General features: G+C 37.6%; 1 protein-coding gene across 3 annotated transcripts; it reads right to left on the minus strand.

Annotated features, from left to right (window-relative positions):
- Positions 1 to 115: 115 nt before the first annotated feature.
- On the minus strand, positions 116 to 24292 carry LOC136695371 (periphilin-1). 3 transcript variants are annotated; one of them, XM_066669420.1, is made up of 10 exons: positions 24088 to 24292; positions 21338 to 21387; positions 20868 to 20949; positions 20139 to 20333; positions 18058 to 18125; positions 9612 to 9740; positions 9180 to 9346; positions 4414 to 4490; positions 3970 to 4089; positions 116 to 682 (listed from the first exon to the last, which is right to left on the minus strand). In XM_066669420.1, exons 3-10 carry the CDS (start codon positions 20895 to 20897, stop codon positions 497 to 499), a joined length of 972 nt encoding a protein of 323 aa, XP_066525517.1. In that variant the 5' UTR covers positions 20898 to 20949; positions 21338 to 21387; positions 24088 to 24292; the 3' UTR covers positions 116 to 496. The 3 variants fall into 3 exon arrangements, with proteins under 3 accessions (XP_066525517.1, XP_066525516.1, XP_066525515.1); XM_066669419.1 differs by having other exon boundaries at positions 117 to 682; positions 3970 to 4086; positions 20868 to 20935; XM_066669418.1 differs by having other exon boundaries at positions 118 to 682; positions 20868 to 20935.
- Between the last annotated feature and the right edge of the window lie 1829 nt (positions 24293 to 26121).

Below are 26121 nucleotides of genomic sequence, written 5' to 3' on the forward strand. Positions count from 1 at the left end.
AAGTATATGGAAGTTAAACTTTGTTTTAAATACTTTGTTCAAACACAGATAATTGCATTAAGACAAACGCATTGCAAGGCAAATGAGAAAAATCAATACATTCAAGTTTTGATAAATGTTTATTAAGCAATTTTTATAAATGTTTTAGTGTAATAAAATCTTGATTATCCCTGGAATGATTTCAAAGAAATAGAATAGATATCAGTCTGGCCAATACTAGTGAGACATGGAAGGTCTTTAAACCAGACAATAGAACACTGACCACTGAGCAGCATAAAGACTGTCCAATAAATGAATAAACTGAGCAGTAGGTTTCCTCCTGCTGATACTCTCATCATATATACACCACCTGATTTCAAATCTTAGAGACTTGAAATGAAAAAAGAAAAAAGGGCAGCAATGATATTAAACATTTGTTTCTCAAAACACAGCATTTAATGTCACTCATCATCTCTTAATTTGCAGGAAAAGTCTTTGAAGAGGTGTGTCTTGATCATCACTGGTCAGATTTAAGCACTACATTCACTTCAGATATAAAATGACGAAGATCCTCCAGACATCGCTCCTTAATCTCGGTCAGGTTTTCTTTCAGTGCCATTTGAAGCTGATTTTGCAAAGTTGGTTGTTTATCTATTAGCATCTTGACCACCATCCCGAAGGTCTCGCAGTCCTGCCTATATAACTGAGGACAGAACACAGATAACGTTCATGTTCTACCTGGAAAAAAATGTCCATGAATTATTTTTGAAATATACACAAGGTTCACTGAGTGAGACTTGAGCTGACAATCTAAAGTGCATAGCATATGGAGACAGAGGTCCGGGCCCATATTAACCAAATCTGTCTTTATATACACATACACAACAGCAATTCTAAGTGAAAACCACAGCTTTCCTTTTCTTAACTCAACCACCATCCCTTTCAACCCGCAAACTGTCATTGTTTCTTCGCAAGCAGAAAATGAATTGCTCTGGTCAAACTTATTATAAGTCATACAGGCTCACTGCAGAGTTTCAAGAAAAGCAAAGGTGTTGAAGTTGTCTTGTAATTAAGGGAAACAACTTGTTTGCAAGGCATTACAGACTGTATGAAATTAGGTATAAGTATAAATTTATATAAGTATAAAATTAAAGGACTTCCTAAGTCTCAGAAAGCTGCTAGATACTTGGGCTATATCTCAAAAGTAGCAGCTTAATCGAGAGTTTCCTGCAACTATGTCACAGCAGTTCAGTGAATATGGGCATGTATTTATTCCATTCCTAAGAAAGATAAGGAAAATGAGCAGGAAGAGTAAGAAAACAGTCACATCTGATCATCACAGCAAGAAATAATATTTTTAAAAACAATACACAAAATCCTGCATGACCGGGGAGAAAAGCTGAAAGGCCAAGTCTATACACAAGAAATGGGAGGTGATCTTGCTGACTAAGTCTGAGAGAAGTAGCTAAAGACAGGATGAAGAGGACTGGGTACACATTGCCACATTGCCCTTGGGGTTGTAGCAGAGAACCAGCTTGGCACATTATTTTTAGGAAAAATAAAGAGCGCACATCTTTTTTTTCATAGTCTGAATTGCAATGACTATGTTCCCACCCTTCTTCAAGAGTTACAACTTAAACCTAAATTAAAGGATTCACAGAGCCTCCAGCTAGAACATTTACAGATCTACTCATGTCCCAGTTTCCAACACAAAACCATGAGAGGATAAACAGTCTGCAAAAAAAGTAGATAGAATAGATAAATAGAATTAAACAAGACAATTTGACCTTTTTTTCTTCCCAGGCCATTTTGTGCAGATCAATAGATACAAAGTTTGCCTTATGAGACTAGTAATTGCAGCTGTAAAATGACACATCCAGGGAAATATTTTACTGCTGAAGAGGAGTACTACTAGAAATGATTATTCACACATTTATGGGCATCCACAAGGAATAAACATATCTATTTTCCCCCTCTAGTGCCTGTCAAGGCAGTTTGCAGTTATTTGTACATGGGAAATGGTTACAAGATGGCAAAAGAACTTTTGAAGTGAGAGACAATGGAATGTGAACACTTCTCATTCCTGATTATGTTTGCTATATTCTTACATAAATAATCAATCTACGAGCACTTTGTATAATCTTTCTGGCAAACACTAATTGCTTTGTCTCTTCAGCAAGCTAAAGATCACATGCCCTCTTCCAGTCACTTCAAAAGGAGTGAGGAAGTTTCAAACGTTAAACTCCATTTACAAAGATTTTCCCTCACATCTCAGGATTGTCAAAACCACTAGCCACAAGTAATTACAATAATGCAATGAAATAAGAAACAAAACCAAATGGCACTACTACAGGATGTACCTCGCCTACTTTTTGGGCTGTAATTATAGCAAGGATATTCTACTAAATTCAGGGAAGGTTCTTCCTTAAAATAAATTGGGAGCTCTAAAAGCCTGCCACTGTTAGTTAAGCAAACAGGAAACTAGCATTTGACTCGCGCCTGCTCTTGTGTGGTAGGGTTATGCATTGTTTCTGCTCCCGAATGGAAAGGGAACAGGACCTGATCTTCAGGCCTGATAACTCATGGCCACACAAGCAGGGTTTTGCAACCAAGAACCACACTGGAATACCCACAGTTTCCTACGTGGTCCAGACTTTGAGGGGAGGGGGGAAGGCTGGTCTACTGGTCTGTAAAACATTACAAATATCACACAGGCTTTGCACAGAGGAGAGCAGTTCTACACAAATGAATGCTAAAGCAAGCAGGGGTCCACAGTAATCAAGGAAGTGGGAATAATTATTGGAGGGCTGGTACACATTAGGGAATATTAAGAGCTATTTAATCACTGAGGCTGAAGAGCAGAGCACTCAATAGTGTATAATAGGCCAAGTGGATGTATTTCGTTTAGGCTGATTGAAATGATGAATGAAGTCTGCTTAATCACTCCCAGCCATCATCAACAGGAGATCCCACTAAGCTTCTCAGCTGCAACTGTTATATTTAACCAATGGCAGTGATCCTAAATTTACTTCATTGGTATGAAAATCATTATTTCAAAGAGGTAAGTGTGTAACTAAATCAAAATTAAAGAAACATATTTCATGACTTGTGTGTGTCTTGTTACTTGTGTACACACACACACACCCTAAGCCCAACCATCTCTTCATTAGGACAGGAAATGCAAAGGCACCCAACAATCAGTGACACCCCCAAGAGATTAGAAAACACACATTCACACAGGGGAGAACACAAAACACACAGGAGGATATTCTTTAAGCAGTAAAAGGTCCTAAACCTTAAACAGTATTTTGATATACTGCCTACATCACAGTAATAACATAGTAGTTAAAAACATTCAATGAACAAGTTGATTTTGCAACAAATTATACACTAATCAAGATTCAACATCAATGACTTCCTCATTGCCCAAGGCAAAAAGGACAGAAACTTGAGAATCCAGTGCCTGCTTGGGCAAGCTAAGGTCCGGTAAAGAATAGCTTTATTTTTTCTCACTCACTGAACAATGTCTTTCACACTACCCTCATTAAACATCTTACTAGCATGGCAAAATTGTTTAACCCGCTCATGGGCAGAGTTTAATTATTTGCACTGGTTAACAGTTTCCCAGGGGACACAGCCACATTGGAGATGTTTAACGCAGTCAGAAAGCCTTGCCATAGCGACCTGGGTGAAACTCAAAACTACTCACTCTTCAGAAGCACTGGATCTGTGCACATCAAACTCATACAATACTTCTAAATAATGGTGCACACGTTCAAAATTTCAATAATAACAAATCTAAACTTTGTTGATGTTTTTTAAAGCTAGTCTCTTTCTAGTCTCTCTTCATTCAATTTTGTCTGGTTGGAATAGAATTCATTTAACTTAACCTACATGTGACTGCATTCTTCCTCCAAAAAGAAGAAAATACAGTAAAGTTGTCCACAGTAGGTTAATAAAGCTTAGTCAGATGTGAGATACCCTAGTTACCTTTTCAATCTCCAGAGCTTTGTTTGCGATGGCATGTGCCCGACGTGCTTCTGGAGTTTGTTCAGCATCCTCTGTTTTCTCCACACCCTGCTCCACTGCAGCTCCTGGCATCTCCTCCTGCTAAACACACAAAGTATTTAATAAGTATATGACAATATTAAATACAATTTTATGTATTCAAAACCTAAACATCACAATCAAAGTGAATGACATAATCCTAGACATCCAGATTATTATCTGAAAACACGATATTGTACATATCTCAGTATACAAAATGTTATGTACATGTGAATTTCAATTATCATAGACTGGATTACATTAAAAATGTAAACTACAAAACAGTGAATGAAAAAAAATTACCCAAACATCATTTTAGTTCAGAATTAAACATCATGTGAATGTGGGATTATTTTTTTTTTTTTATGGATGTGTGTTAAGCAATACCTTTGTTGTTAATACTGAGCTGTGTGGGGATGCATCTTGTGGTTCACTAGCACAGTTGCTGGGTGGTCTCTCTTTTTCTAGAAAGAGAAAGAGAGGCTTGTGTAAACTAAGCAATTAATCTTCTCAAATATAAATATATCCATATCTCCAAAACAGAATGCCAGGGAAGCTCTCCAAAAGCATATTAAAACCATTCTCACGTAACACAATTTTGTAAAGTTGCGCTTATAAAACAGTTAAAAAAATAAATAAATAAAAATAATTGTGGCCCAGTTCCAGTCTAATGAAAGTAGTGAGGGAGGGAGAAATAAGGAATGAGATAGTGTCTGAGAAAAACAGGCTGTTTATGTTCTGCCCTCCCAGTGGAGATCTCGAACAATAGTTGTTGACCGGTTAAGCAGCCTGGTCCCAAATATATTGTACTCTCAAGGCTCCAATATGTCTATAAAAAACAAACATGGCTGCTCTTTAAAAGCTTGCTTCCTTAGGAATCTCCAGTGGCATTAAAGAGAGCCAATGAGGTGAAAAACATTCTGGACTGGTTGTTTTTCTTTTAGCCAAGATATATGCTCTTCCTAAACACATGCATGTACACATAGGGAACAGAGCACAAGGAACCACCATTCGGTCCACACGGGATGCAAACGGGGTTAACCCTCCCTATGGCTTGATATCCCTGACCACATAATTTCACATTGTACAGTTCAAATGCACATGAATTGTGCATACATTCTCTCTCATAATAAACCATCAATCCAGCTGCATTTTCATCCATTCACAAATCTCCACCATTAAAAACAAAACAATGAAAGCCATGTATCCTGACTCTCATCTATTACCCATTTAAATGGTGCTGTTTTTAAAATTGTTGTTGCATCACTTAATGAGGAACCTAAAATTAGAATAAAAGGATGTAGATCTATACTGTTACACAGTATATTATGTGGAAGTGTAAATCTATCTATCCCTGTACTGTAAAATGATCAAGAAGAAATATTATTATTAATTATTTAATTCATTTGTTCATTCATTCTCTGTAAAAGCTTCATCCTAGTCAGGGTCATGGTGGGCCCTGAGCCTACACAGAATCAGTCCCCCACAAGGCTAATTATTATTATACACATAACTTTAGTTATACACAGTGCAACATTCATTATAATTAATGTCACATTAACTGGGATTACACATGTGGTTTGGGAAGTCAGGCAAACTTGTTTTTCAAAATATATCAGTACTTACTCATTTTTAGCATACTAAAAAAAACAAAAAAGTATAAGCCAACTTCAGCGTTAGAGAAAGAAACATTCTGCAGTGAACTTGAATGTCTAAAATGCATTCCGGATCACCTATATATTCTCTGCCTGCTTTGAAGTGTTGGTTAATTAGCAGGCCAGTGGGACAGGGAAAAGGGTGATGGGGTAACAGAACAACATCCGTTTGCTGGTGCTTTTATAGCCTCTTCAAAAGGAAGGTTCAGGATTCTGGCAAAATGTAAAAATGACTCTGGTAGACTTCGGGCATCTGGTAAGCCAGCACTCTTAACACCACATAAATATCCACTTTAAAACCTCATGTGACTTTGAAATGGTGACTAGTGGCACAAAAAATCATATTAAATTTGCAGCAAAGAGAGAAGCAGTCCTAGATCTCTACAGATTTGCATTGCTATACATTTAAATATGTTAGTCCCTTTTTTATTACACAATATGCTGCTCGAGGACTTGCAGTTACACAGGATTTAGATATTTTACATACAGGACATTTGGCCATTTGTCTGTTTATTTCATTGTGTAGCATTGACAAACATGGAATAGTTGTTGAGGACAGTAAGCACAAAAATCACTATTAAATTCAAAATTAAATGAATGCTCTCCATATACATTATCGTCCTCTAACTTCTACATCATTAAACTGAAATTTGTGTCTGATAGATTTTCTCTCATCACTTTGAGCAAGAGATAAGAACAAAAGAGGCAATGCTTACTTCTAAGTGTTAATTCAACATGTCTAAATATGACAAATCTGAAAACTCCAATTTGGACATAATCACTACATATTATCGTTTATAGTAAGTAACTAATGAGAATTTATATTAACTAAGTAACACCTCAGTTACCCAGCCTTACATATGACTCTTATAGCTAGAGTGAAAACAAATACTGAAATGGTTCGTACAGCTGGAAGGCAGGTGTGAAGGACAAGCAGGATCATTTAACATGATGCAAGCCAGAGATATTCATCAGACCAGAAGACATACTGTTTCTGAGACACGCATTTTAACATGCATGTACTTGCATACACACTTACAAGGTCAGACCTTGAGTCACAGAAAAAGATTCATTCATACAGACCATGCCTCATTTTGAGTGATTGCTGTCCTACAGGGCTCCCTGCAGTCTCCCCCCAACCACCCCTCTCTCTCTCTTTCTCACACAATCAAACACCCACACTCTCACTGTAAAAGGTTTATTACGCTTGCATGTATAGCTCTATACGCCTGACATTTATAAATGTAAAACTATAAATGTAAACTCTGAAAAAAAGGTACACAACAAGAAAATTTGGTGTGTTTACTATTGCTATTCGCAGCTGCCATTAGAAATGAACACTTAGATAGATGAACACTACTTTCTGTAGTATTTGCTGGAGACATTCCTTACATTGATTACAACTGCTTTTTTCTTTGGAACACATGTTTTAACTTATTCAAATAAATATGAATAACACACAGACACACACAGAGTTGTGTGCACTTTTTAAACAACTAATCCACCTACCAACGTGTGTTTCTGGACTGTGGGTGAAGACCGGAGCCCCCAGAAAACACCTTCACTGACAAAGGGCGAAAACCATACACAGTCTGTGACCCAAGGCAGGGACTGATCTGAGAACCCCAGACCCCAGGACCTGTGTGACAGTTAAACTACCTACAATGTTTTGTTTTGTGCCCATTTCTTTACTGAGTAACAAATTATAACAGGGTTTGTGAAAACTACAGTCCCCATTTTGTCTTTTATCCTTAAATACATTTTTAAAGTCCAGTTTTGCAGTGCTCCTGTCTTGTCAATGAGTTTCCTTTGCCTTTCCTTATGTGAATCATCCAACAGCTAATCTCCTTGGAAGCACCTGTATTAGCTGTAGTTAGTAGCACATCAAGAAGAAATGTGAAGACAGTGGGTAGTTGCTTGGCATAGTTAGTGTCTGTTTGAATAATGTCAGTATCATCTTTGGGAACCTTTTGATGGGAAGACAGCAGTTAATCATGGCTTTTAGGCTAAAAAGCCAAAAAACCTAAACTCGCAGTAAGTGACAACTGTTTACAAATTAAATACTGATAATTCATACATTCATTCATTTATTCACTCATTGTCTGTAACCGCTTATCAAATTCAGGGTCCTGGTGGGTCCAGAGCCTATCCGGAATCACTGGGCACAAGGTGGGAACACACCCTAGAGGCCGCGTCTGTCCTTCACAGCGCGTAAACAATGATAATTTTATTATTATTATTATTATTTCCTCTTAATTTTAAAGGAGTCAATTTTTGAATAATAGAAATAATTAGTACAACTGTCTTTCATATTCTTGAAACCCACCCAGTGGAGACAAAAATATATATATGACCTGATTTAGCTGTTCAGGAAAAAAAACTGAATAGACCATAAAAATTCATGATTAGCACACCTCCAAACATGATATTTTAACTGGAAGGGGCATGTGAGTTCAGCAGCATATGATTTACACTACAAGAAAACAGCAAGAACCTGTTTTCAATGGATTCCAAAAACCTATAGGACAAGGAGGGCAAGGTGCAGTACAGCAGTCAGCTCTCTCTCAGCTGTCTCTCTGTGCTTTATCCGCAGAGGTCACAGCTCCTTTTTCAGTCGTGTACAGCTTAACCTCCTTTTAAAAGTCAAAAGCCTTCATCAGTCCTGGCTGGCTGGGATGCAGCAGAGTGATTAGACATGCTTGCTCAGGTTTCTGATGCCATGACCAAGTCCAGTGAACCACAGAGCTCTGAAAGCTGTACTGCTCCACACCAACAATACCAACAATAAAGCATGGGGTGTATAATATATATATATAAGGTCGTATGGTAAAAACAGATTTACCGATTTGGAATATTTGATGCTAGTACAATGCGGAAAAATGATCATGAAGCTGTTTTAGTGAAAATGGAACATTGGCTGATAATCCCACCATCATGCTTTTTGGCTAAAGCATTTTTCAAGGATTTTTTTCAGCTTGGCAACAGCAGACATAGGCATACATCATTAAAATAGGTCAGTCAGATCTCAAGCCAATTTAAAATGATGGACTTTCACTACCTGAAACAAATCTATTCTACAGCACCAGACCTAATGCTTAAGCAATAATCAGCAGTGAACAATCACAAATTGCCCTTATCGTTTATTTTGCCACTTCTGTGTGCTTCCAGTTGTGTTTGTTTTACATCTACATTTTGGTCTGGTTCTTAAATATCAAGTGAATACACAATATATGTCTCATTAAGTGCAAACTTTGTGTAAAGGTTTACAACACAATTACCATCTTCAAAAAATAAATAAATAAATAAATAAATAAATAAATAAATAAACTAAAACAACAACAAAAAATGTGAATGTCCAGCCAAAGTAGTCAAAATATAGTCTAACAACCACAAACCCAAATATTGACGAGTCTCTGACTTTTACAAACAAAAACAAATAACAACAAAAGCTTAATTAAATTTTGTTCTGAACACTTGAACAGAGTATAACCATCTGACCTTGTTGGATTGCTATCTTCTTGGGTGGGGGTGGACTGTGGCTGTTTTTGCCGCATTCAGGAGAGTAGCTTCGGCTAGAGTGTGTATGGGAGTTGGGGGGCACGTCTTTCTTTGATGGGGACTGTTCACGAGATGACGGGCAAGGTGCTTTCCTCTTCAGGCTTTCACTGCGCAGAAAAGCGCATTTAAAAAGTGCAATTAAAAAAGGACCAAGTAACAGTAAAACTTAATGAATAGAACCCAGGGTGGTTGTGTGTGATTGGGGTCGTCCTAGCTAATGGGACTGGATAGTCAAAGGGTTTTAAAAAAATAATAATAATAAATAACAATAATAAAATGATCAGCCTTATTTCACAGAGTGTTAAACTAAGATGGACTACAAATCAACAAACAGTTACTTTCAGTATGCAATGTATATGTTTTGGTGCATACCTTCTGTCTGGATTAACAGAGCTGCGTTTAACATTGTCATCTCCTCTGAAGGGTGCGTTCAAGTATGGCCGGGGAGGGGGTGCCCTTTGACTCCTGATACTGGGCTGTGAGGACACTTTGCTACTGTTCCTAAAATGACACATTACACTGTAGATAATTAAGAGATAAAAAAAAATCTACCCAAAACATTACAAAAGATATACTTTTTAAATCTGTCTCCATTTGGTGTGGGTGAAGAACATCAGTACCACATTTTACAAATGTTATCAGAAACTATAAATGCAATTAATAGCATTTTAAATAACTTTAAAACAAGACTACACTTATAAAAGGTTTATAAAAGCTGTTTATTACATGGTTAGTGATTAAGTTGTTAACTTAAAGATCATTAATAATCATTTGTAACACAGAGATAGAAAGGGCAGCAGTGATCTCTTTTTTGAAAGTGTCAGAGAACTTATCGAAAACAGCAAGGTAAAGAACAAACTCGGACCTGAGAATGTGAATTTAGTCATTTCAAAGTTAAGGTACAATATATTGTCACTAATGTACAGAAAGATGGTTCTTATTCATAAAATGATGATAATTAGGATTAAGGATTAATTAATATGACTTATTAACAAATATGTGCTGAGGCTGACAGCGTTAATGTGGACTGATAGAGGACAGTGTAAAGTGGGTTTGTTATTAGGCCACTGATGCACCTTTTAATTTATGTGTTACAACTGATTATAAATGACTTATCATGCATTAGTAACATAATAAATAACCATTAGTAAACATATTTTAAACCATGTATAAACTTTATAAATGTAGTCTTATCTGAAGTGGTACCCAATCATATAAACACAGTCATTAGTTGGATTTAGCACATTGCAATTTATAGAACATTGGATAAAGAGGACTGAATAAGCTCTTCCTGTAACGAAACATAGCAGTACTCTGATGCCCACATGGTGTAATTTTGTCATATTCATAAAGACACTGATTTATTTTATATATATATATATATATATATATAAAATTTTTGTGTAATTCACAGTCACTTTGACTACCTAGTGTCTCATATAACCTCCTTCAATGAGTTCTTGGCTGCCCTTATGTAGTCCCTGATTGTGCCTTTAAAAAAAGACCCTGCCTAACAGAAAAGGCCCAGGCCTTCCAGAGCTGCATATAAGTAGGAAGAGTTATTAAGGCTGCTACTCTTCTGTCTAATTCAGGTTAAGCAAAGGGCAATGGGGAAAACGATCCCTGCATCTTTCTTTTACTTTTAATTTAATTGTTTATTTTAGGGGTTTGCCCCTGGCTTTTCAAGTCTGATGTTGGAGCCTGCTGGGCTAGAGGTCAGTGACACTGCAAAATGACCTCCTGACATCTTTGCCTTTTGGGGAAGAGGCCACATAGACACGTTGTGGCTACTGTCTCATTGGATGTGACACAGATGTAATAAATAACAGAGTCAAGGCCTATCTAAACTTGTTCTAAAGTTATAAAATATTCAGTGTAATGGAACTCTGGAATTCCTCTCTAACAACAGAATCTGTCACTACTTATCATGCAGGGAAATTACTTTTGATACATTAAATGCTAAATGTAACAAAAGTCAAGTGAATAACCCTCAACCAAGCTTTTTTTACCTAAATTATTTGCATTCAGTCATATCTGAGGCAACAGCTGTAAAGCAAAGTGCTTGTTTTAGTGAGCTCATTGTCAGTCTGTGCCTTTGATTTGACTGGCTGATTAGCGGTGGCTATACGACGCGCCGTAAGGCTGTAACACCGCAGTGAAGGTATAAATGAAGCAATGGCACCTGGTTTCCATGACCTGTGGCTGAACTTAGACCACAAACCAAACAAAGAGCGGACTTAGTGGCTAAGGATTTTAATGACCTAAGGCCTGGATGAAACTATCCAGACCTCAGCCACCTTTTGCTGCCCAGAGCCTACTCCATTCAGGCAAACTGAATAAATAGGAGCTAAAATGTTCCAGTGATCTGCTCAGACTTTGTCCTTGGGTATGGTATGGGAGCTCATGCAGATATTTGGCATTTTTTAATAGCCAACATTTTAAAACATTACGTATTTTCTGATAATGATACATAAAATTTTGTAATATTTAGAAGTTTACTCTGACTAGATGATCATTGCAGGAAAAATGCTTATTTCTACAGGGTTAAAGATATTTAGAAGAAAAATATATTGTACTGCAGCCGAGTATCAAAAACATTCTGTTCTTAGAGCATAACAAATACAATACATAATAAATACATAGTCAAACACTGATTCGGATTTCAAATTAATACTGCAATACTAGTTTGACTCATCTTTTTCCCCTCCCTTTCATTCAAAAGTCAATGCTCAAGGACATCTGTGACAGAGGAAATAAAGTGCGGGACTAATGCTTAAACATGGCCTGCCATGTGGATCTGTGTTATTTGCAGTGTCAGTGGGTGTGGAAACAGCGAGACAGGTGTGGGTACGTTTTGTGTGAGCAGATTCTTCCTGCCGTGAGGATGAAATGGGAACTTCAAACAAGAAATCAGTACAGTGGCTGAGCTACAGGGAGCTGCGAAGAGCGGCAAACACAGAGCAGGCAAAATAAACAGCAGCGTTCTTTCAGACACAGCAGGACGGACAACTGCGCACACCCGCAAATGTGCATGACAGATTCCAGACAAGATGGGGAGCCCTTTTAACTTGTCAGCCCTGCAAGACATTTTTGGGCCACAAAAGTTAGCACTGAGAATACTTTAGAAAAACAATCAAAACAAAACAAAAAAATTGTTTCTCTCTACCAGCACTCCTTTCATTTAGCTCATTCACTGGGTTTGTAACCGGTGAGATCAGTAAACAGTAATTAACATCAGGCCAACACATAAAATATTAAACACAAAGTTGAGGCCTTGGCTTGTTTTTGCGAGACAGTATGCACCAACCATTAAAAAGAGTTGCTGAGGTGATTTGAAGGTTCAAAGGGAAGCTGTCTGCCAACCATTTGCACTTCAGACATGCTTGACAGGGTGGCCATTTTTGGCTCATTATGTGCCATTCATCATATGAGGTCACACAGAGCCACGGTGGAGAAGAAATCCACAGGCTCTGTCTGCTCTCACCGGAACACACCCCCCACAACCCACCACTTCATGCAAAAACTCATGCAGTGCTGGGCCTCCACAAACACCCACAGACACCCCCAAATGTGTGTGCATATGAGTGCCCACAGGCAGAAAGAGCACACACCATTATAGCTTCTGAACAGCAGACCTCAGACCTTGATGTAGGAGTGTGTGGTTGAGGTTCTATTATATCTGGCCCTCACGCTAAATAGATGCACACATTTCTAAAGCGCTAGTTTTCAGACTGCAGGGATGAGTGGGCTGTGGGAAAGCCACATTCATGCATATTACTTCTGTTACACAAAACATTGTGGTTCATTTAAATAATGGGAAAAAAAACACTAGAAAGTGGCACAACATACATCTACATCCGTCAGTTCACAATAAATCAACAATGCTAATTTTTCAGAAACAGTAATCATTATTCTTCCAATATTGAGAAGAGCATATTTGCATATGCACGGTGGTGCAGCAGGTAGTGTCACAGTACCCCAGCTCCAGGGAACTGGAAGTTGTGGATTCAAGTCCCACTAAGGGTGACTGTATGTGAGGAGTTTGGTGTGTTCTCGTAGTGTCCGTGTGGGTTTCCTCCGGGTGCTCCGGTTTCCTCCCACGGTCCAAAAACACACGCTGTTTGGTGGACTTAAAAGTGTGTGTCGCACTGTGAAAGACTGGCGCCCCCTCCAGGGTGTGTTTCTGCCTTGCACCCAGTGAATCTGGGTGGTCTCTGGACTCACCGCGACCCTGAACTGGATAAGCAGTTACAGACAATGAATGAATTAATATTTACATAAAATTGGTAATGTCTAAAAATAATAGATAGCATAGTTCTGATTACTTTAATGCTCAGTGCATGTTCTATTTTGGTCCTAAAGTGTTGTCCTAAAGCTGTAGAGTACCTTTAAGTGTTTAACTATAAACTGTTTTTATTAACTGCTTGCTAGATAAAGCCATGCTGCAACCTTCCATGCATGCAACATCTTTCCTTGCTAAATGATCACAGGCTTAACTGACTAATAATATGCTCTTATTGAAGTTGTTAAAAAACTAAGAGAAAATTTCCCTCAGACCGATCTGAATAAAGCAGTAGACTACTGTGACAGTTGTTTGTCTAGTAACTTGACATGGAGATCTTCCATCATTTTATTTTTACTAAAACAACTCTGTGACATAACCAACTGTGTTATAATAAAAAAGCTAAACAAACCTTGAATGAGATGTTCCTCAGTTTGTTGGTACCCAACAGTCCCTTTTATGCAATATTTGGTCACCTTTCTCCTGTGTGAGATTAATGCATGGAATGTGGCTTTGATTTCCTACAACACATCCACATCATCTTTAAGATTACATTATTTTGTCTACTCCACAACTTTTCCTACTAAGACTCAATGTATGCCGATGCAAGTTTAATTCATGCTAGTGCTGGGCGACATCAGCGCAAATAAATATTACTATTAATTGTATATTATACCACAGTTAGTTCCGACCCTGCAATGTGATTGGCCGAGAGACGTTTCAGAAGTGACAATATTACACAATAATGGCAATCTGACCTAAGCTCTTCAGGTATCACCCCGCAAAGTACATGTAACCTAGCAACGACGCCAGCGCTTACAAGACAGAGCTGTGCCTGGACTTTTTCACCCAACGGCGAACAGGTTCATTTTCCGTTTGCGCACCTTATTTTGAACAGAGTAAAGATTTATGGCACAGTGAACTCTGCTTTTTAATGTGTAAACAAAGAGAAAAATACATAGTAATAAATTATACAAATAATAAATTGCTACGTGTTTTTTCTTTGATTGTGTTTAACTCGAGTCGATGCACGTCTTTTTTCTCTGCTGTTCTCGTTCACCTGCTCTGCAGCACGGCTTTGGAGCGATACTCTAAAATACCCACTTTTAACTTTGCATCGTTTAGTGTATGATATATATCACTATGATCTGACTCCACTGTAAACAGTGGTTAAACCAGACATTTTATTGACTTGATGTTTATCTCTGCTTCTGTCCTGATTTAGATGGGTTTATCATCGTTAAAAGTTAAAGATCCAGATTTTGTTGAAAATAGCAAAAAGGAATGTGTGACGGAATGGAACTATTTTTCCCCGTGGAAGGTTAAACAAACAAAAACATTTTTTAATCTTAAAACCTAATAATAAACGACGATAATGAACTGTGGTATAAATCGCAATAATACACTCAAGGTTCATGCTATAACGTGAGAAACTGGCACTGGTGTAGTTACTGATCTTACGACCGCAGCACACCCGTGCCTATAATCACACATTACAGCAGTCCCTCTCATGTATTATTTCGTAATTTTAACACAATTACAATTGATTAACTATTATTTTGTTTTTGTATTTTTACCCTCAATGCTCAGCATGCTCCAGAATTAAAGCTGGGGCCTCTTTTCTAATGTTGCTGAGAGCAATGATCATATTTGGTGTGTGATAGAGGGGGAGAAGAGGGAAAAAATAAATAAATAAATAAATTCAGCACCCAAAGCAGTGTTTACATTTGACTTCTTTTTGTTCAGTGTTGTCTAAATAAAAGTCAAAACACAGCACATCCAAACCACAGGTGCTGTATTTTTCTTTGGTACAAACTGTTCGAGTCACTCGGTCGACCTCAGAGTGCATCTCTTCCATGTTGCTTCCATGTAGCAGTCAGTCTGGTTAGACATATTGACTACAATATATAGACTCTCCCATCACAGCCTTACAAAGTATGAGAATCTTAATGTTAATAACGACACAGAAAAAAGGCTGGTCTCTGATAAAACCTTTCCAAATTCTGCTGTAGAAACTGATGGGTTTTTTTCTTTTTTTCCGAGGGTTGATACTGATATAGCCATCAGTAACACTCAAACAATTTCAGAGCCATATACTTTTTAAACATTTTTTAATGCAAATTATAATTTACATTTAAAGAAGATAACATTTGTATATGGGAGTAGTAATGTTGGGTGTGAGGTGTGATCACTGATTCTGAGATTGGGGATGGGCTGGACACTATGCTCCCATTTGTTGTTGTACATGTCCTCCCCTGTTTTCACTATAAAATAATGTTAGTAAAAATCTGAGAGATGAGTGAACAAACACTGGATTAAAACAGAGAGGGTACAGGTTGTCTAGAACGTTTAGCCTTTAGCATAGCCCTGGCAGTGTGTATAATGGTATATCTAGCAGTTTATCTGCTCAAGCAAAGCTGAGATCTCCAAGACTGAGCTCCGCATACATAATTTAAAAAAGAAAAATAAAAAAAACAGATTATGAGTTAGGCACATAATCCGTCAATCCTATAGAGGAAACAAGTTTCAGTATGATATTAAGAGAAACTTATACTGGCCCCTTATTCAGAGCCCAGAAAGGGGTAAGGCTTGAGCCATAAAGTCCCCAGCTGGCTTTGCTGGACCTCACAGGGACTTAACATTTTGTCTCCAGGAGCAGACAGTAGTGCCCTTTGTCCTAAGCCTGGTGTCTGGTGGGCCTCTACTGGGAATAACATGGGGCAAAAAAAAAATGAGTTGGAGACCATGCCAATGAACTGTTGGCACCCTGTTAGACTCAAAATGAACAGACATGGGTAGGATCATATGACTGGACTAAGCTGGGTAGAGAAATCAAGTGTTGTACAATGTGTGGGGTCTGGCTTAAGTTACCAAGAGTGAGATTATCTGATAGCGCACCTGCAACTTTGTATTTATAAAAGCAACTTATAAAGATTAGAGATCAAAATCAAAGTTAATTTGCAATCAATGTATTCATTATTATGAACAACTTGTATAGTTTTCATTTAAAGGACAAAACAACAAAAAGTTGATTAAAAACAGTCTTGTGTAACTAAAATGATGCATCTCCTGCTTTTAAAATACAATGTGGATCAGCACAGAGTTAAAAGTTGCTATACTGCCACCTGTTGGGCTAAAGCCGATACTGCCTTGAATATCTCATTTCAAACACTGCATTCAGAGAAAATTACTAACAAATTATATCTTCAGTACTTTACTTTAGGGAACCTCATTGCACAATCAGGTTGTATCGATTTCACATTCCCTGTCCTGAAACTGGGTGTTTTTTCTTAATATGTTTATTCATTCTTTCATTAATTTTACACAACTGCTTCATTTTGGTCAGGGTCATGGTGGGTCCAGAGCAGATACTGAATCTTTGGGCACACACTGGACAAGAGTGCCAGTCCATTGCAGGGCATGATACAAATCACCCAGTAATAAACACTCACACAGCTCAATCCACCTACCAAATCATATGTTTAGATTACCAAAGAGATGGGGGGGAAACAACAAAGCACTCACAGACAGTGACCCGAGGCAGGGCTTGAATCCAGGACCTTGGAATTCTGGAGCTGTGTGGCAGCAACACCAGCCACCGTGCCACCCTGTTTTATTTTATTTTATTTTAAAAAGTCATGCTATAATAATGTACATACTACATATGCTCCTTTCCCAAGGAAAGTGAAAGCAGTGACAAAAGGTACCTTATTTGCACAAAACATGTTGGTATATTTTACTCTGTTTGTACTTTAATAAATGACTCGAGAACCAGGGTCAGCAGCATTAGAGCACACAGTGGTAAAACCTAAATCTTTACACAAGCTCCTGCCTTCTGTTGAGCAAATGTTACTTTCAAAAATCCTTTAGTAAAATATCAACATTTAGACGGGAAACAACTTTAATTTTATGTAACAGTCTTGCATGTTTTGATCTGCTCCATCGACTGTGTCAGACAGCAACCAATTAAGCCCATGTTTGTGCATGTATGGCTGTTAGCAATGTGCAAGCTGATTCAGCAATGAGTCAAGCTTGTGTTGAAAGCAGTTAAGAGGATCAAAGGTGTCCCCCAACAAGAAGAGCCTTGGAAGTCAGTTAACTGCTTTTATTCAGTTATGGTGTTTTGAAAATAAAGTAAAATTTGATTATAATAAAAACAAAACAAAAAATAATAACCAATTTTGAAATATAAAAGCAAGTGAATAATTAAGATATTAAAAGAAGCACCTAACAGCTTTTATGGATAATGGGCATGTACCTCATGATATCTAATCAGTGTTTCTTTTTCAGTTTGCATCCAGTCTTTTTAAAACTGAACAAACCACCATACATATATTAAATATGACTAGCCAGGAACCCATTTTCTGCCATAAACGGACAGAAAAACCTTGCTATTACATTTGACTCCATGAAGTTTGATTTTTAATGTATACATAATTCATTTATTTGCACTCAGAGTAAGAGGTAATGGCTTGCACAGCACAAACTCTATTAAGGTCATAGTCATAAGGAAAGTTTCAAGAAATTGTAATTTACCTGAACTCAGCCGCTCTTGCTGAGGGTGGCTCTTCTCCTGACCCTCTGTAGTAGAAATATGGATCCTCCTGCATTGGAAAATAAAACATAGTGTGATCTAATGGTTGTTAACTTTAACAATCAATTTGTTATGTTCTTGAATGGCATAAATTTACTACAAACAAATGTAATACTAATGATGAACGTGATGACAATGTTAAAGCCTAAAGCAATATTATGCTTTATTTATTCCAACACAAAGTAAGCATTTAATTTAAGCATTGTGTATTTATTTTTATTATATGCAATGCAGACATGTAGTGGCTGATTTCAGTTTTCCACTATGATTACCTACATTTATTTCTAAAACATGTTTCTCTATTCATGTGCTACAGCTTGTTCCTAACACAGGGCTATTCTATTGTCCTCTGTGTTTTTCTTAGTAAAAATGTATTACTATTATTACCAAGTGACAAATTAGACAAACATCCCCCAGTCACATAATTCTAGCACGCTGACAAGGATTAACTGTCCGGATCTGTAAAAATCCACCTCCTCCAGGGAGTGAGTCTAACTCTTTGGACTTCTGCCACATCATGGTGAGGCATCGCAGAAACTGCAATCAACCAATGAATTAATTTTTAGTGTTTTTTTTTTTTTTTTTTCACCAATATATTCTTTTAGCAACATATTCCCACATACATATAATGTGAAAGTTTCCACATTTTTCATGCCATCTCAAAATATTAACCCGGTGTAAGGTATTGGCATGGGCTTGGGCTGTGCACTGTCGGGCTGCATTAGCCTCTTGAGCGAAGGGTTTTCGGAGCGGTGCAGCTTGAGCTCAGCACAACTCGACAGTACACTTGATGGCAAAAACCCATTTCTAACACATATTTCGGGATAAAGCCTCATACCTCTGAGAACACAGTTGAGTAAAGTATCTTCTGAGTATTTTGTCTGTTTACAGGTTCATTCCTTTCTCTTTTAACTGACAACTGCGGTGGACTACTGGGCTTGTGTTTTCAGAGTGTGACATCAGTCATTGAGCCCCCACAGCGCCACCTGCCTGTGGCTCTCTTAAATGCACATGAATTAACTTATTGGCTTTGTACTTAAATTAGTCAGACAGAACAGAAATTTGATACACCACACACACGTTTTAAAATACCCCATGGTATACTGTATTACCGTTATAAATCCCAGCCCTAAAGTTAACCATTTCCTGTTAAACATGTCCAATCTTAAAAGCAAGAGACAGGATTTTTCTAACATCAGACCAATTAAATTGCAAAGAAGCAAGCAGAAGAACGCAGAATGATCTAAGAGCTGCTCTGCGTTCAATTTGTGAAACTGCTTTAAACATCATATACATTACCGACTTCTCTGACAACATATTGGCATTTCCACATTACTTTTGCTGACCTTAATATCTGCTATTGTTTGTTGACATAACAACGAACATTGATATTTTTGATTTTTATATGTTTAGCTGTTCTTTCTGTTCGGTTCTCTTTTGTTTTCTCTGCTCTCTCTGTTCTGAAGCCTTTAAAAGGATTTGTTCAAAAACAAGTTTTTATTTGTTTTTGCTTAATTTATGCCATGTGCCCAATGATTCCAGGTAGGCTCTGGACCCACCGCGACCCTGAACTGGATTTAAGATATATAATGTTTTTTTTTTTTTATGTTGCAAGTGGTTTGTTGCTTTTTAAAGAGATGCATTATTATGCTATAAATTATAGCATTATACTATTATACTATGCTATAAAGTGGTCTTAAAGTGGCAATAATATCAATTACAATTATGGCTGGAACCACAGAAATGGCTATCCTGACAGACCTAACCTCAAAACAACTGGGAAACCAGCTTTTGTGCTGCTATGCACAAAATCTTCATTAGAATATAATATGACAATGCCTTGGTTTCTTTTCAGATGCGGGAACATATAGTATTAGGCAACAAACTATATGGATTAACTACATTCTCCTATAAATTTGTTTAAAATACATCTGCAAACATTGTGAAAGAACTTTGACAGCAGGTATGATATCACTGCTGCTGGTGCCCCAGGGATCTACTTCTGCATTCCACAGTAACGAACCCTTCTGTAAGGTGGTCCACCTCTTCTTTCTCCACTGTATGACGCTCTCTCCCCTTGATAGGCTCTCTGATCATCTCCTTGATATCCACCTCCTACACGACCATAGTCAGCCTCTCGGGTATAGTCGTCCTCCTGCCGATTGAAGTGTGGTCTCCTATCCACAGCATTCACCATTCTGGGATAAAGTGTGTGCAGCTAAATGAACAACAGAATAACAAACTTAAATACCCATGTCTAAAGAAACAAAACAGTGTAGGAAAATATAACTTCAGTCTATATAAATTTCAGTCTCAGGTAACTTATAACTTCGTATGGTAAAAAACAATATTTTTCTTATAACATGCAAAATATCATTTTGAATTTAATTTGATACGTAATGGACACAATGACCAAATATTTTGCACAAAATATATTTTAAAAAAATGAACTATACTACACAAGTTACCGTTTTCTAAATGTGTGCTACCCAAAGTTATATTCAGGCTAATATATACTCAGTATTTTACTACGCCACTGTACAATTACATGTGCAGCTTGTAACAAACATACCAACATCATTAATATTTTAGTTTGGGAGATGGAGATCCCAAAAACTGCTGTGAGAGCTGGGACAGCACAAAAAACTCTACAACTATATTTTTCTGACATAAAACATGAATTAGGACAAGTCCTTTTGAGGAGGCGTTTCACTTCCTGAAAGCAAGTGCAGAAAAGGTTTGCTGAACTTACTGATCTTCCCATAAGTCGTTCTTCATACATCTCCCTGATGCTGCTATTGCGCTCTCGTCTGTATGCCACTGTAACAAATAAACTACTTATAATAACATTATTATTTTGAAGTAACTAGATAAATTATAACATTTGCTAATTCTAAAACATCCTTTTGATTTGCAGCGTGATAATCTATCACATTAAACTAAAACAAATAAGTGATCTATGGCAGAGACCATGAACTACTAAAACTCTTCAAGATAACCATAAAAGACCTGTATGTCCAAAAGTTTGTAGCCAGCCGACAGCAACCAGTTAAAATTCAGCTATTGTGAAGTGCATCTATTGTGGCCCAATGTTAAAGGTAATATTTGTAACATATCAAAATATTTTCCTAAATCATTAACTGCATTTTATAAAATTCCAGTGTTAAATATGAAACAAAAAAAAAATGTAAAAAAAAAAAAAATAATAATAAAATAATTTACTTGTGTTTAGGTTTCCGAGCTCTTCTCGTTGTCCTGTTTAAACAGGTCTTCTAAAAGGGAACAACCATATATTACATTTATTATATGTATTATATGTTAGATTTATGGAGTAGGTTTTTGTTGGTTTCTAGCTTCACAATGTGGAAATATTTTGAATACACTGCCTGGCCAAGAAAAAAAAAAAAGTTGCACACTAATATTCTACATGCATTGCCCATTTTATCAGCTCCATGTACCATATACTCTGTAGTTCTACAATTACCACTTTTTCCTCTGTTCTGTAAATGGTCAAGAACCCTATATGACCACCACAGAGCATATGTTATTTATGGTGGTGGATAATTCTCTGAAGTTCAGTGACACTGAAGTAGTGGTGGTGTGTTAGTGCTGGTAGGAGTGGGAGAGACCTGGCAGTGCGGAGATTTTAACCCCTCAGTGTCAAATGGACAGGGTGTGTAGCAGTGGATGACAGTAATGAAGTATGTAATGTAATTACTCTTTTTCGTGTATCTGTACTTTACTCAAGTATTACCAGTTTGGACTTTTTACTTTTACTCCACTACAATTCAAAGACAAATATCTTACTTTTCACTGCACTGAATCACGAAAATCTGCTGTTCCTTTTGGTTTATGTGTGAGTAAAACCTTAACGTGTCTGAGTAAATCTCCTCACTCAAAATACCTCTCCGCTCGATACACTATGGCACCGTCGAACAAACACAGTCGCCTCGCTAAAACAAGTACAATGTTTCTCCGCCTAAAACCAATACTACCTGAGGCAGACTTTGTTTTTATCAAATGTTGAGTGAATTTGAGACTGTAAGTAATCACTTTCAGTTCTTAGAACCATAATGGATTAACAAAATGATTTGTATTTGGCTGTATTTGAGTCATTATTAATTATTCATCCATATACACGGTTTACAGATATGTAGATGTCCCAAATCACTCACCGAGGGCGAGAGTCAGTCGAAGATTTATTAAACACAGTATGTGAAGCAAGGTCAAAACCAGAAGAAATATTCCAAAACCCAAAAATAAGTACAGAGAGATAAACAAGTCCAAAAGACCAAAACAAGTATCAGGCAAAAAGTCAGAAAAACAAAACTGTACCCTGTTTAAGATACAGGTGTCTCACAATTGAAGAAATCGCTCAAACTATACTCTGCAACTATGTCGAGAAAACAGAGCGCTTAAAGAAACACTTTATATTTTTACCTTAAAATTACAGCTTAAAAAAATTATTGTGCTGCTTCACTGACCTATAAAAGAATAGAGCCTCGGTTGTTGTTACTCTGAGCTCAGCACTGCAGAAACTGCACTAGGAAACCACCCTTTCCTTCCCCTCCCTACCAATTTGAGTTGAAGTTAATTGCACTAGGGGGAGCGCCAGAAGCAGAAAAAAATCCCAAATCTTGCCTAGTGTTCCTAAATGAGTAAAAAAAAACAAAAAACAACAACAAAAAAAAGTTATGCACAAGTGTCCTATGCCATTGTGAAAGTTTACACTTGTGCGTGGGCATTTGCATCACTCTGGGCAATTACACCACCAAACCACTAGGGCTGAATTTCCAACATCTTCTTGAACCCTATGTAGTACACAATGTAGTGATATTAATTTTACAAATCTTTAAAGCGCACTATTTATGGAGCGTAGTGTAGAGGAGTTAAAATTTCTGAACTTGAACCACAGTCTTTGTGGTCTTTGTAGTCTCGATGAGTTACCTTTCTAGAGAAGTGCACATCAGGCCGCGCTGCCTATGGCACAGTTTCAACACAGGAGCATAAATTGAATTTAATATTCTGGCGACAGCAACCTTGAATGTATGTAATAGTTGATATAACAATTATTTAATCTTTGGTCATTTCTGCTGTGTTCAGTGTCATTAGAGTCATAATATGTCATGGTATTTTACTTTCTAAACTTAAATATATTTTAAGGTAAATACTTTTGTTCTTTTACTCAAATAGAGAATTACAACAAGGACTTTTACTTTTACTGGAGTAATATTTTACCTTGAGAATTCAGGGCTGGTTTTCCCCTTAAGTATGACCCTTGAGGCTCAAGTAGATGTTTTGTATACTTTGTCCACCACTGGTGTGTAGAAATAAGGAGGTGGACATAGTATTAGTCTGTATGTTACGTTGGTACAAGGGCATCAGGGTTTTTAAACACTGTGCCCACTCACTGTCCACTGTGTTACACACAGCTTATTGGTCTACCTTGTAAATGTAAAGTCAGAAACAGTAGCTCAACTGTTTCTGCAGGTCATTTTCTAACCCTGTTGGCTGTATGATTTTGCTGGTGGAGAATTGTCAGTCCAGCAGTGACGCTCAGATCTTTAATAAAAAAATAAACAAATCCACCAACACTGCTGTGTCTGATCCACTCGTAACATTGCAACACATAGTAACATATCACAAACATTTAGTACCCATTTTGTCTAAAATCATAAAGGCAAACTTCGAAAGCATTCGATGCTACAAGCAGCTACTAAAATAGACAATGAGTGTAGAATATTAGAGAGTAGAGTTTTTATGGCCAGGCAGTGTAGAATAAACACAAGGCACTTATGCAACTGTGCCACTTAAACAAAATGTTGTCGTACTAAATATTATGTACAGAAAGTTATGTTTACAACACTGCAAGCAAATGGGAGGTTAATTAAATTACCAGACGGGAAATGTAAAATTAAAGAGAGTTGTTGGTGGTGGATGTTGTAGCTGATAGTCAGTCTGACCCAACTCACCAGTTACTGGAGTCTCTGCTGAAGCGGTGTAAATCTGAGAATGTCGTTTCAAACGAATCTCCCAGAACGCAGCAAAGACACTAAACCTCCCTCCACACCGACCACAATCATAACATACCTTTATACACAACACACACCATAACTACTCCACCTCACACAACACGCGCGCGCGCGCTTGTACCCACACACACACCGCGAACACCGCCACCTGCTGCACAGGAGCCGCACTGCAGTTGGGGACTACGTTTCGGTTATACACTAATCCCTCGCTACTTCGCGGTTCATCTTTCGCGGATTCGCTACTTCGCGGGGTTTTTCAAGGGGGCTTATGGCCGCTATATAGAATAGAATAGAAGAAGACTTTATTGTCGTTAAACACAGCATACACAGTATACATAGTACAACGAAATTGGAAGCTGCTCCTTAAAAAAATACCCACAGTGCAATATTTAAATAGAAAAGTTAGAGCTATCTAATAAAATCTATAGAAACATATAAGTACCCTATAGACAAGTAGGGCAGACAAACCAGATGACACACTGTAAATGTCAGTTAGTGCAGATTCCCATTTAGCAGCATGATGGCTTTGGGAAAGAAGCTTTCCCTGAGTCTGTTTGTTTAGGCCGGTATGGACCTGTAGCACCTACCAGAAGGCAACAGGTTAAGGAGGTGGAAGCCAGGATGGGTGTTATCCTTCAGAATGTTCCTGGCCCTACTGAGACAGCGAGAATGGTGGATGGAGTTTATTGAAGGCAGAGAGCAGCCAATGGTTTTTCCTGCAGTATCACCCTCTGCAGCCTCTTTCTGTCGGCCTCTGTGCAGCTGGAGTGCCACACTGACACAGCATAGGTCAGTAGGCTCTCTATGGTGGAGCGCTAGAAGCGGTAGAAGGTTGTTGCTCCTTCCTGAGCACCCCCAGGAAATGAAGCCGCTGCTGGGCCTTCTTAACAAGTGCAGAGGTGTTGACTGATGATGAGATGATGAGATGTTTTACAGTATGTCCTATGTCATATCATTTACAAGTATTTCTTACGTACAGTACATGTATTATTCATGTCCACATACGAGTGAAATTTACTTGCGCTAAATCACGGCTTAGGAATTACTCTATTAGAGAAACTGGTAGGATATCACATGTAGTTCCAGCTGAAAAACATTGGAGAATGACTGTTTAATGCAAAGGGTGGGTTGTTAACAGTAGAGGGAGGCTTTTAAAAGTCCAAATACTCGTTAAATACATAAATAAAAATATCTTTCCTCTACTTCGAGGAAATTCGTTTTTCGTGGGTGGTCTTGGAACGGATCCCCCGCGAAAAACGAGGGATCACTGTATTTACATTTTTGGGATGAGTTTTGTATATGTCCAAATATTGCTAAAATAATACTTAATTTAATTAATTTATTAAGTATATATTTTGTAATTATATAAAAGTAAATATCCCATAATTACCAAAAACACCTGTAGTAACACGACAGCCATCTTTGCAACCACTTAACTAAAAGTTATCAAACACCTAAAATACATTAGTATTTACAGGTGTTCCAGGTTGCTTCTGCAACCGTTGCTATGGATTTCAGGTTATTGCTAATGTGTTGCTAACTGGGTGATATTGCCTGGTTAAACACAGGTTTAGACAGCACTTTGCCACTTTTCCATTCACAGTCCAGTTTAACAATTTATCCTTCATCACCTTCTCTTGTTGTTATTTGTAAATTAGTAAATAATTTTAATCCAGCGCAATGTTAACATATTTAGCATAATCATTTCATATGAGGCCTATTCATTATTGTATGTCTCATAGTTGTTGTTGGTTGATATGATATTTCAGGTGGTTGCTAAGGTGCCCCTGTTGGATGCTGTTAAGATGTTGCTTTGCAATGCACAGATAACACTTTATTAATCCTGGAAATGGGCAGCATGGTGGTGCATCAGCTAGTGTCACTGTCACACTGCTCCAGAGTTCTGGGGTTATGTTAATGAGCCGTGCTTCAGGTCACTTTCTCAGAGTTTGGTGTGTTCTTCCCATGTCTGTT

Source organism: Hoplias malabaricus, chromosome 4 (genome assembly GCF_029633855.1).
Source record: "Hoplias malabaricus isolate fHopMal1 chromosome 4, fHopMal1.hap1, whole genome shotgun sequence".
Classification (NCBI taxonomy): domain Eukaryota; kingdom Metazoa; phylum Chordata; class Actinopteri; order Characiformes; family Erythrinidae; genus Hoplias; species Hoplias malabaricus.